Here is a 12,512-nt window from a genome sequence, read left to right as displayed (position 1 = left end):
AAATAAATAAAAACGTAATCCTGCTTATGTTTAAAAAAAATAAAGTAAGGATGAGAAAAAATAAAAATAAAAAATAAAATAAACTCCCATGCTGGTAAATAATTGAAGACTGGGCAATCTGGAAAGACTCTAAGAATGTAACTCAATAACAGACATTGTAACCTGAAGTTTAACTTGTTTTTCAAGATTCTGTTAAGTAACCCTACCCCCCTACTAAGACCTGGCTGAAGCAAAGTTCACAGGTGAAAGTCACCTAGTCTCTGTCTCTCGCAGTATCATAGGTATCTAACTATGATTGGTCATTTTATTTTATTTATTTTTTAACATTTATTTATTTTTGAGAGACAGATCATGAGCAGTGGAGGGGCAGAGAGAGAGGGACACACAGAATCCAAAGTAGGCTCCAGGCTCTGAGCTAGCTGTCAGCACAGAGCCCGATGCGGGGCTCGAACCCACGAACCGTGAATTCATGACCTGAGCTGGAGTCAGACGCTTAACCACTTAACTGACTGAGCCACCCAGGCGCCCCTGATTGGTCATTTTAAAGGGACAAAGAACTTTAAAATAATAGGTTCCCACCAAAACTAACGGCTGTGTATTACAATGTAATTGGCTACCAAGGAGTGCTGTGAATGTAATTGGTTAACTAAATAATGACATATTCTGTCCATATAATCTCACTGCCGCCTTTGTCACTGCCGCCTTTGTCTGGGGCCATTCTCTGCTCCTTAACACCAGGGAGATCAGGTTTGGCCCAGCCACAAATAAAAGCACACGGCTGTAAAAATCATGCCTCGCTTCTATTCGGCATTGGGCTCTTTCCGACATCACCCTGCAAAAGAGTCAGATGCTCAACTGACTGAGCCACCCAGGCAGAGTCCTCAAAGACACTTTTTAATGCTAAAAGCCATAATTGATAATGATAGTGTAACACACTACTCTCTGTGGGCAAAAATAATTAATGATACAGAAGACATAAATAACATAATAAGAGATTTTTTTATGTGTATATAAAACTCTTATACCGTAACTACAGGGATACACCTCTTCTCACATGCAAATGGAACATTCAGCAAAAAACTGACTATATATTAGGTCACAGAGAACATCAGCAAGTTCTGTAGAGTAGAAATATTATAAATAACACTCCCCAATCTCAATGCAATAAAAGTAAAAATTATCAACAACAAATTTTAACAAGTCCTTTCCACATGGAAATTGTGAAACCTGACATTAAACAATTCTCTTTTTTTAATGTTTATTTATTCTTGAAAGATGGAGAGGGAGAGGGAGCGAGCAGAGGCAGGGACAAGGGCAGAGAGAGGGACAGAGGATCTGAATTGGACTCTGTGCTGACAGCAGAAAGCTGGACTTGAACCCATGAACTGCAAAACCATAACCTGAGCCAGAGTCGGACACCTAAATGACTGAGCCACCTAGGTGTCCCTAAACAACTGCCTAATGAAATGAAAAATACAAACCAAATTTTTGGAATTAAAAAAAAAGAAATACTACATATCAGAATCTGTGGACTATTTTTTAAGCAGTTATCAGAAGAAAGTTCATTAACCTTAAATACATTTATCAGTAAGAAGGTAAATAAGTGAGTTAAATTCCTACTACATGTGCACACACCCACACACATTATAAACATAACAAAATACAAGCCAAAAAGAGGCACAATAAAGGAAATAATAAAAGTAGAAATTAGGGGCGCTCGGGTGGGTCAGTCAGTTAAGAGTCCGGCTTCGGCTCAGGTCATGATCTCACAGTTCATGGGTTTGAGCCCCTCGTCAGGCTCTGTGCTGACAGCTAGCTCAGAGCCTGGAGCCTGCTTCAGATTCTGTATCTCCCTCTCTCTTTGACCCTCCCCTGCTTGTGCTGTCTCTCTCTGTCTCTCAAAAATAAATAAAAAACAGTTTAAAAAATTTTAAGTAGAAATTAATGAGGTAGATATAGTAAACAGTCAAGTTAATAAATCTAATTACTATTTTTAAAAAATTAACACACCAAACAAATCACTAAGTAACTCAATAAAGCAAAGAAAGGAGGAGAGCATAATTTTACAAATTAAGAAGTGACAGCATATTAACTAGAATTTAAACAAAATTTGAAAAGAAACAAAAGGATGATAAGGGGAAGTCAACATTGAAACAGGAAAAAAATGTTAAATCATAAGAGACCACTTTGCAAAATTCTATGGGAATACATTTTAAAACCTAGAAAAACATGGATGACTTTTTAGAGAAAGAAAGTATGCCAAAATGGACCCCCAAAATGGGACTACAAAGCTTAAATAGACCAAGTCCTGTAAAAAAAAAAACAAAACTTCTAGAGGACTATCCTACCAAAAACATCATGTCCAAATAACTGCAGAAGGGAATAACCAGATAGCCTCAATACACCAAAACTTTTTCCAGATTATGGAAAATGAAGGAAAACATCAATATTCTTCTTATGAAGCAAGTATAACTTACTTCAGACTTGATAAAGACAGTACGAAAAATATTATAGACTAACATCCCTTCCATCAATGCAAAAGCTCTAGAAAGCATGCTAACCAATTGAACCCAACAATACCATAGTTTAAAAAATAATAATATGTCATGGCCAGGTGAGATTTATTAAAGGAATACAAGGAATTCAATATTAGGAAATCAATGAATAAAATACACTATGTTAATAGATCAAAGGAGAAAAAATATGTGATTATCTCCATAAGTACTTTATTATTATCATTTTTTTTTGAGAGAGAGAGAAAGAGAGACAGAACATGAACAGGGGAGGGGCAGAGAGAGCACAGAATCCAAAGCAGGCTCCAGGCTCCAAGCTGTCAGCACAGAGCTCAATGGCAGGACTTGAACCCATGAACCATGAGATTATGACCTGAGCGGAAGTCAGACACTTAACCAACTGAGTCATCCAGGCACCCTCCCTCCATAGGTATTTTTAAAGCCTGTGATAAATAAACACTTAAGAAAACAGAAGTTTCAATGGATACGTTGTTAAATAAAGTCCTAAAGCTAGCATTTTTTTTCTTTTTTTAATGTTTATTTTTTGAGAGAGAGAATGAGAGCAGGGGAGGGACAGAGAGAGAGACAGAGAATCCAAAGCAGGCTTTGTGCTGAGAGCAGAGAGCCCGATGCAGGCCTTGAACTCACAAACTGAGAGGTCATGACCTGAGCCAAAATCAGAGGCTTAACCAACTGAGCCACCCAGGCGCCCTTAAAGTTAGCATTTTCTTAAGGGTGAAACTTACTAGAGGTACCTCCACTAATATTAGAAACAACGTAGGGATGCCTACCATCTCCACTACTATTCAATATTGTACTGGAAGTATTAGAAAATGCAATTAGACAAGAGAAAGTGATTAGAGGGATAAGAATTGGAGAAGAATAAGTAAAATTCTCTCTATTTACAGGTAATGTATACTTAGAAAGCCCTGGAGAAGGGAGGGGGTACCTGGGCAGCTCAGTAAGTTAAACACTCAACTCTTGATTTCAGCTCAGCTCATGATCTCAGTTTCATGAGTTCAAGCCCTGAGTTCAAGTCCCATGTTGCTTTGCTGACAGTGTGGAGTTTGCTTGGGATTCTCTCTTTCTCTCTCTCATTCTCTCTCTCTCTCTCTCTCTCTCTCTGCCCCTCCCCTGCTCGTGCTTTTTCGCAAAATAAGTAAGCAAACTTAAAAAAATAATAAAAAGAAAAGAAAACCCTGGAGAATCAGTAATAAAACACATTCAAACAATTCAGTAAGGATTGTTTGTAATAGGATGTAAAATTAGCATACAAAAATCAGTAGAAGCAATAGTAGAGAAAATCTTATTTGTAATAACAAAGAAGACAAAATAATAAGAAATATGCAAAATCTATATGAGAAAAACTTAAAGCATTCCTGAAAAACACAAAAGTTATCTTTTTTTTTTTCAAGAGAGAGAAAGAGTGCACACAAGAGTGTGGGAGAGAGGTAGAGGGAAAGAGAGAATCTTAAGCAGTCTCCACACTCAGCACAGAGCCTGACACAGGGCTTGATCCCACAACACTGGGATCATGACCTGAGGTGAAATCAAGAGTCGGATGCTCAACCAACTGAGCCACCCAGGTGCTCCTGAGAGTAGTCTTGAACAAAGGAATGACCACTCTTTGTTCTTGGATAGGACAGTTAAAATATCCTAAAGACACTGGCTATACTTAAGGTAGTTAAAAAATATAATGCAATCCCATCAAAAATGCTAAGTGTGCTTAAACTGGAGCTAGAGGAGTTGATATAATGCTCATGGGAAAATAAGCACGCAAATTCTTATCAAAATCTCAACAACATTTTTTGCAAAAATAGAAAAATCCATCCTAAAATTCATATGGAATCTCAAAGGACCCAAATAGCCAAATGATCTTAAAAAAGAACAAAGTGGGAAGACACACTTCCTGATTTCAAAACTTACTGGAAAGCTTCAGTAATCAAAACAGTATAGTACTGGCATAAAGACATATAGACCAAAGGACTAGAATAAATAGTTCTGAAATAACTTCTGGAATATATATGGGTCAAATGATTTTTGACAGAGGTGCCAAGACCATTTAATGGGGGAAAGAACAGTCTTTTCAACACATTGTGCTGAGAAAACTGGATATCCGCATGCAAAAGAAGAAAGTTGGACTCTTATGTAACACCATATACAAAAATTAACTCAAAATGGATCAAAACTCTAATGTAAAAGCTAAAACTATAAAACTCTTAGAACACACGGGGGAAAGCTTCATGACACTGAACTTGGCCATGATCTTCTGGCTATGACACCAAAGGCACTGGCAACAAAAGAAAAAAAGACAAATCAGAATTCATCAAAATGAAAAGCCTTGTGTCCCAGTAACATAAAGGACACTATCAACAGAATAAAAAGGCAAACTATGAAATGGGAGAAAGTATCACATATCTGATAAGGGACTGGTATCCAGAATATATAGACAACTCATAAAACTCAACAACAAAAACCAAACAACTAGATTCAGATATGGGCAAAGATTTTTAATAGTTCTCCAAAGAAGGATCTACAAATGGCCAATAAACACATGAAAAGATGCCAACATCACTAGTCATTAGGGAAATGCAAATTAAAACCACAATGGAATACCACTTCACATCCATTAGGATGACTATTATACAGAGAGAAAAAAAGAAAAGAAACATTGGTGAGGATGTGAAGAAACTGAAACCTTTGTGCCCGGCTGGTGGGAATATAAAACAGTGCAGCTGCTATGCAGCTGGATGATGGTGTCCCAAAAATTAAAAATAGGGCTTTGCAGATGCTGCTGATCCCACCAAGAGCTGCCCTGTGCCACCCCAGCGTGGTCAACCCCATGATGGTCTTCTACATTTGCCATCAACCATGAGCCCTTGGCAAAGTTCCAAAGATGGCCAAAAACGTCTGTGCTCTGAGGACTAGAGAGAAAAGAATTTGCTTATAAAGGTTCCCACTTTCACAGAATTATTCCAGGGTTTGTGTGTGAGGGTGGTGGCTTCACATGTCATAGCAGCACTGGTAACAAATCCATCTAGGGGAGAAATCTGATAATGAGAATTTCATCCTGATGCACACAGATCTTGGTGTCTCATCCATGGCAAATGCTAGACCCAATACAGACAATTCCCAGGTTTTCAGCCACACTACCAAGACTGAATGTTTGGGTGGCAAGAATGTGGTCTTTGGCAAGGTGAAAGAGGGCATAAATACCATGGAAACCAAGGAGCGCTTTGGGTCCAGGGCTGGCAAGACCAGCAAGAAGTTCACCATTGCCAACTGTGAACTACTCTAATAAATTGGATATGTGCTCTGAGATACTACCTCACACCGGTCAGCGTGGCTAAAGTGAACAAATCAGGAGACTATAGATGCTGGCGAGGATGTGGAGAGATGGGCATCCTCCTACACTGTTGGTGGGAATGTAAACTGGTGCAGCCACTCTGGAAAACAGCATGGAGGTTCCTAAAAAAACTATCAATAGAACTCCCCTATGACCCAGCAATAGCACTGCTAGGGATTTACTCAAGGGATACAGAAGTGCTGATGTATAGGGGCACATGTACCCCAATGTTCATAGCGGCACTTTCTACAATAGCCAAATCATGGAAAGAGCCTAAATGTCCATCAACTGATAAATGGATCAAGAAGATGTGGTTTATCTATACAATGGAATACTACATGGCAATGAGAAAGAATGAAATCTGGCCATTTGTAGCAACGTGGATGGAACTCAAGGGTGTTATGCTACACGAAATAAGTCAGGCAGAGAAGGACAGACACCATATGTTTTCACTTATAGGCGGAACAGGAAAAACTTAACAAGTTGACAGAGGACCATGGGGGAGGAGAAGGAAAAAAAATAGTTGGGAAGAGGAGTGGCAAACCATGAGAGACTCTTGAATACTGAGAACAAACTGAGGGCTGATGGGGGTGGGAGAGAGGGCAAGGGGGCTGATGGGCATGGAGTAGGACACTTGTTGGGATGAGCACTGGGTGTTATATGGAAACCAATTTGACAATAAGCCATAAAAGAAAAAAAAATGGATGTGTGCTTTATCTTAACTACAAGACTGTTCCTTCTCCTATCTGCTCATAATAGCCTATAGTATGTGCTCTCACTGCAGCTCTTTGGTTCCATGTTTTCCTTATCCCCCTTCAAGTCTAGCTAGATTGCAAATTTAACATTATGATTATGAAATTAAAACTAAGCAACAGCAACAAATAAAATCACCACATGGATAGCAAGTCCACTTCTGGGTATACACCCACAGGAACTGAAGGTAAGGACATGAGGAGATATTTGTACACCTGTGCTCACATCAGGCACAAGAGCCAAAAGACGGAAGCAGCCCAAGTGGCCATCAGCAGATGAACGGATACATAACATGTGGAATGTGCATACAATGGAACGTTCAAGGGATTTGTTTCCTTTTAATGGAAAGAGATTCTGACACATACTTCAGTGTGAACAACCTAGAAGACATTGTGCTCAGTGAAATAAGCCAGACACAAAAGGTCAAATCCTGTATGATTCATAGAGATCCGGTGCTTGCCAGGGGTTGGAGGACGATGGGAATGGGGCGTTACTGTTTAACGAGTATAGAGTTTCGCAAAGTTCTGTGGATGGATGATGGTGATGGTTGCACAACAATGTGAATGCACTTAATGCCACTGATCTGTACACTTAAAAACGGTTAAAATGGTAAATTTTACATTATGTCTATTTTGCCGCAGTTTTAAGAAATAACCCATTCAAACAAACAAACAAACAAACACATGCCAGAATAGCCAAGAAAACACTGAAAGGGAAAAGCTACCAAGGGGGGGCTGGTCCTACAAGACATTTAAAAATACTGTAAAACATCTGTACTTAAATCACAGTCCAACTACACAAATAGACCAATGGAACAGAGGAAGAGAGCAGAAAGTCCACAAATAGACCTCAGTGTATCTGAAAATTAGTTAGTGTATGATAAAGGTAGCATCTTGAACCACTGGGCTAAAGATGGAGGTTTTAATAAATGCTGATGGGCTTTTAATAAACCACTTAATAAGTGCTGGTTATTTAGAAAAAGATAAAACTGGCTCCATACCACACACCATATATAAAGAGGGGAGCCTGGGCAACTCAGTTGGTTAAGAATTTGATTCTTGGGGCACCTGGGTGGCTCAGTTGGTTGAGTGTCCAACTTTGGCTCAGGTTATGATCTCACAGTTCGTGGGTTCGAGCCCCGCGTCAGGCTCTGTGCTGACAGCTCAGAGCCTGGAGTCTGCTTCAGATTCTGTGTGTCCCTCTCTCTCTGCCCATTCCCTGCTCATGATCTGTCTCTCTCTGTCTCTCAAAAAATAAATAAATGCAAACATATGGTATCTATCCTTCTCTGCCTGGCTGAAGGGGGAGGGGGAGGGGGGATGGTCATGGTGGGGGGCACTTGTGGGGAGAAGCACTAGGTGTTATATGGAAACTAATTTGACAATAAACTATTATAGAAAAATAAATAAATAAATGTTAAAAATTAAAAAAAAAAAGAATTCAACTCTTGATTGTGGCTCCGAGATGCCATCCATTCATGAGAGTGAGCTCTGTGTTGGCCTCTGGGCTGAAAGCATGCAGCCTGCTTGGGATTCTCTCTCTCTCTCTCTCTCTCTCTCTCTGCCCCTCCCCCACTATTGCTCACACACTCTCTCTCAAAAATAGATAAATAAACATTAAAAAATAAGGATGGAACAAGGATATGAAACCATGTAAGTGCTGGAAGAAACCCTCACTGAGGGGAAATGTCATCTAACTGTGACTCAAAATCTAGATGCAATAGAAGAGATGATTAATAACATTGAGTACATAAATATTTTATAGGTTATACTGCAAAAATTACCATAAGAAAAGTAATAATACAACTGAGAAACCGGGAAAAAATATTTACAACAGACATCACAGATGTAGGATATCCCTAATATAGAAAGAACTCAAAATTAGAGGGAGGAAAAAAGCCCAAATGCCTGAGAGAAAAATATGGGCAAAAGACATGAATAGATGAGTCACAAAAATATATACAAGTTGCCCTTAATCATGTGAAAAGATGGAAAACATGTACGGCCTCCCATATAACACTTCAGCCTGATTTACCTCGCTTCCTTACTTATCTTCCAGAATGGCAGAAAATCATATGGCACGACAACATATCCTCAGCAAGGCTGTGGGGGAAACGGCACTCACACACTGCTCGCAGGGATGCGAAGTGGAGCGATGCTTCCGGAGGGAAATTTGGCGACAGCTGACAAAACTACATCTGCGCTTACCTTCGGACGCAGCAATCCCGCTTCTCAGAATTTACCCTAAAGCTACCTCTCCATCAATATGAACATGTAAATGCACAGGGTTAGTCACTGTAGTACTGTTTGTGATTGCAACATACTGGAAATGACAGAAATGCCTACATATTAGAGAACGGCTGAGTCAGTGATGGCACAGGGCACATTCATACAAGAGACTACTACACAGCTATAAAAAAAAGGGATGAAGGCAGTCTCAGTGAACTCGTAGGGATTGATTTCCAGGATGTACTGTAAGTGAGAAAGGCAAAGGACAAAAGGATATCTATAGTGTGCTGCTCTTCAAGTAAGAAGGAAGGGAGTATAAGAAAATGCACTTGCTCATTTGTGTACAGACAGGATAAACCAGAAGCTAATGATACTGGTTACCTATGGGCATGTAGTGGGAACAGGGTGGGAAGGGGAAGACGTGGATAGGATAGAATGAATGGAGGTGAAGAGTGACAGATCCAAGAATCCTTTATGAATACTGCATATCACTGAGAGAAACAGACACAGAGAATATATACATTATATACATACAAGAAATGGACCACCACCACGCTGTATTTCATCAGATTAGCATATCCCACTGAAGGGGGTGTGAAGAGCTAAACCAAGTCACTTGAATATAGTATTTGGACTAAATGCCTCCAGGGTAAAGAGAAAAAGAACACTGTATCGAAGTCTACTTAGTAAGGCTTTTCTTCCAGAGTATGAATTAGCAGTTTGATACTACGTTCTGTGTATTCTAGGACTGAACAAATAAATATACTATGAACAATGGGAACGGGTTTTCTTCTGGAGAAAGAAGTAAGAAATATGTATAAATGAGAATGAGCTGTGTGGTGTTGGAGTCAATTTGAAGGTATCATTAGGAACCCATGGTTTTTAACAGATAGATAGAATTAGACATGGGTGTGGGGGGGGAGGTAATATGCAATGTAATGCTATGTAATGTAATAATAAAATGACATAGTATAATAATATATATATTTCCCAGATTTTTCTGGCATAAGAGCCTCACAGCAATCATTTTCCACTGAAAGGAACCAGGGGTCCTCGGAGAAATAGCTGATTTCAGGGCTGGATCTGGGGAAGTACAAGGTGAGCCCAGAACTTCTTACTATGTCCAAAATTAAAGACACACGCAAACAACAATAGGAACGTATCAGAAGGACACAGAAATCAGCTTGAAGAGACTCTCTCTGGCCAAATCTGGGACAATTTGGGCTCCAAATTTAAAAAATTGTAGTAATAGGCTCTATCCCTTTGAATAGAATAAGAATCCATGAGTTGATACTGATAATGAGAGATCTGGAGATGAACATGACATTACTTGGGGGCCAAGAAGTGCACAGTGCAGTGGGTGACAGGGCCCACAGGTCAGCATGGAGGGAGCACTGCCCCCCAACCCCACCAGGCTCCTGGAGGAAGTGGGGATAGGGAAGGGTCCGGTGGAGACTCACGAGGGCCCTTTGCGCATCCGGGGTGTGCTCATGGCCCATTGCTTGATCCTGCTTAGGCTCTGCTCGTTGATGAGCTGGTGGCCCTCGGAGGGCATGCAGTCCACATACAGATTGTACAGCAGCAAAGCCTCTGTGCTCTTGCGCAGGGCATTGGCCTGGACCACACGCTGTGTGAACACTCGTGGGTCCTCAGCACAGAAGAGAAGCTGGATCCGAGGCACCCAGTACTGGCAGGCGAGGAGGGGGTGCCTTCCTGGGCCGGGCAGGAGAGAGAAGGGAACGTACAACACAGTCAGACTCTCTGGGCTGGAACACTGGGTTCTAACCTGACTCTGCTACTGATGCACGGTGGCCCTGCACAAGTGGATTCCCTCTTCTGACACCCTATCACATCCACAGAATGGGTATGATAATACTCCTCTCCCTGCCCACTTCACAGTTGGCCATGGATGGATGTGAAAGCGCTTTGAAAAAAAAAAAGAAGAAAGTGTTTTGAAACCATAAAGAGCTATGCACAGACAGTCACATGGGCAGCTGCTGACATGCCCATTCCTCGCTGCCACACTCCAGGCAAACATCATTACCGATGGGCCTTGGATGCCTTCTCTGCATCATGTTGGAAGTGGTACTGCCAGCTGCTCAGAGCAGGCATATCAAATAATGGCCATTTGCCCTTCCTGGAGTCTCTGAATGATGGGTCCTCTGGTTTTCACTGGTCAGGGGACACACAGCCACAGGACATACACAGCAAGGAAGAATTCAGGCCTGATGTGGCTGTGCCATGGGTTGGGGGGGTGGCCTCAGTCACAGTCCTGAGTGGGGGGTCTGCGTGGGGTGGGGCAGAGAGCCTGTACCTTCAGCAGTGACCCCTCCATTCAGAATGGGCTTCCCCGTCTCATCTCGCACCAAACCGTTCTCATCTGTCTTGTGCACCAGGTACAGCTTCTTCTCTTTGTCATAGTCCAGGACACCAACATTGCACCATTCATACTTCAGCTTCTGACTTTTGGGGTCCTCTGAAACAGGAGGGGAACCCACCAGTGCTCTCTGCTGTAGGGTGGGTAGGGGACTCTCAGTGTGGGCAGCAGGTGCTGGGAACAAGTCTCAGTGGCCGTTGGTCTGGCCTCCCTCCCACCAGGATGACCCCCTCTAGTTCCAGTAAAGCAGGGATCCTGCTTTGTCCCAGCAGAGCTGGCCTTTGGGGAATCCCTGGTAGCAGGAGGAGCCAGAAGGACCAGGCCTTTGTCCTTGTGCTTTGCATGACCCATTGGGGTAGACAGAGACATAGGCCAGCAAGGCTAGGACGGGAGGCAGCAAAGCCCCAGGCACACGGAGACCTGGTGATGATGTAGCCGTAAAGCTCATCATGTCTGACCTGGACCCTTTCAAAGTGACCAAGACCAGAGTGAATCCTTTCCCATGGGCAGCAATCAACTCCCACGTGGCAGTTGAGCCCCTAGGCCCCTTATATCAGGACAGGTGAGGGCAAGGTAAAAGATTGTTGCCCTGCAGTGGCCCCAAAGTGGGCCTCAGGGACTGTTTGGTCAGGACAGGCCTCCCACCCACTTCTGGGACTGAAAGGCTTTGCACCGCCTCTCCAGCTCATCTCCTGCCACCACCCACACTATACATTTCTCTCTCCAGCCATACCACATGTCTGGCTATTCCCGTGACTTTGGAGCTTACTCCTGCCTCAGGGACTTTGCATTGGCTATACCCTCTGCCTGGAATAGTCTTTGCTCAGGTCACCTCATTACCGATTTGTTCCTTGCTCAAATGGCTTCTCAGAGAAGCATCTCTGCCTCAAAGAGTGTCCCAGGCACTGTGTGACTTGTTTGCCCTTTTGTGTCCCTCACAGATCCTGAAGTCATACTATGTATACATGTAATCCTGGTTCTGGTTGGCCTCCTCACACCTGGGGCAGCTCCCCAAGGCAGGAGCAGCACTGTCCATCTTGGCCACAGTGTGTCCTTTACCCAGAATGGGATCTGGTAACTAGTAGGTGCTCAACAACACTGCTGTAGAAGGAAGGTGCACATGGCACCATGCCTAGCAGAAGTGCCTTAAAATATGCTGATGGGTTCTGCAGCCTGGGTTGAAGGAGAACAGCTAGACCTCCGAGGAATTGCCAATGTGCTGGTTGATGCTGGAAGGATGCGTGAAGGAACTTGCTGTGGTCAATCTCACGGCGTTGGTTCTGTTTGCTTTCCCC

The 12,512-nt window shown here is 42.3% G+C and overlaps 1 protein-coding gene across 4 annotated transcripts in view; it reads right to left on the bottom strand.

Moving 5' to 3' along the window:
- DNAH1 (dynein axonemal heavy chain 1) overlaps window positions 1-12,512 on the bottom strand; it is a 76,133-nt gene that overhangs the window by 56,287 nt on the left and 7,334 nt on the right. The window contains exons 7-8 of one of the 4 annotated variants that reach the window (XM_029918963.1): window positions 11,155-11,316; window positions 10,301-10,553 (exon numbers count right to left, since the gene is read on the bottom strand). In XM_029918963.1, coding sequence (XP_029774823.1) covers window positions 10,301-10,553; window positions 11,155-11,316 — 415 coding nt within the window. Of the gene's footprint in view, window positions 1-8,646; window positions 8,861-10,300; window positions 10,554-11,154; window positions 11,317-12,512 lie in introns of those variants that run through there. The other 3 variants (XM_029918964.1, XM_029918965.1, XM_029918966.1) reach the window with 3 other exon arrangements.

The sequence above is a fragment of the Suricata suricatta genome, chromosome 12 (assembly GCF_006229205.1).
Source record: "Suricata suricatta isolate VVHF042 chromosome 12, meerkat_22Aug2017_6uvM2_HiC, whole genome shotgun sequence".
NCBI lineage: Eukaryota > Metazoa > Chordata > Mammalia > Carnivora > Herpestidae > Suricata > Suricata suricatta.
The sequence above is the reverse complement of the archived record's forward strand: the minus strand, read 5'-3'. Positions and strand labels throughout refer to the sequence as shown.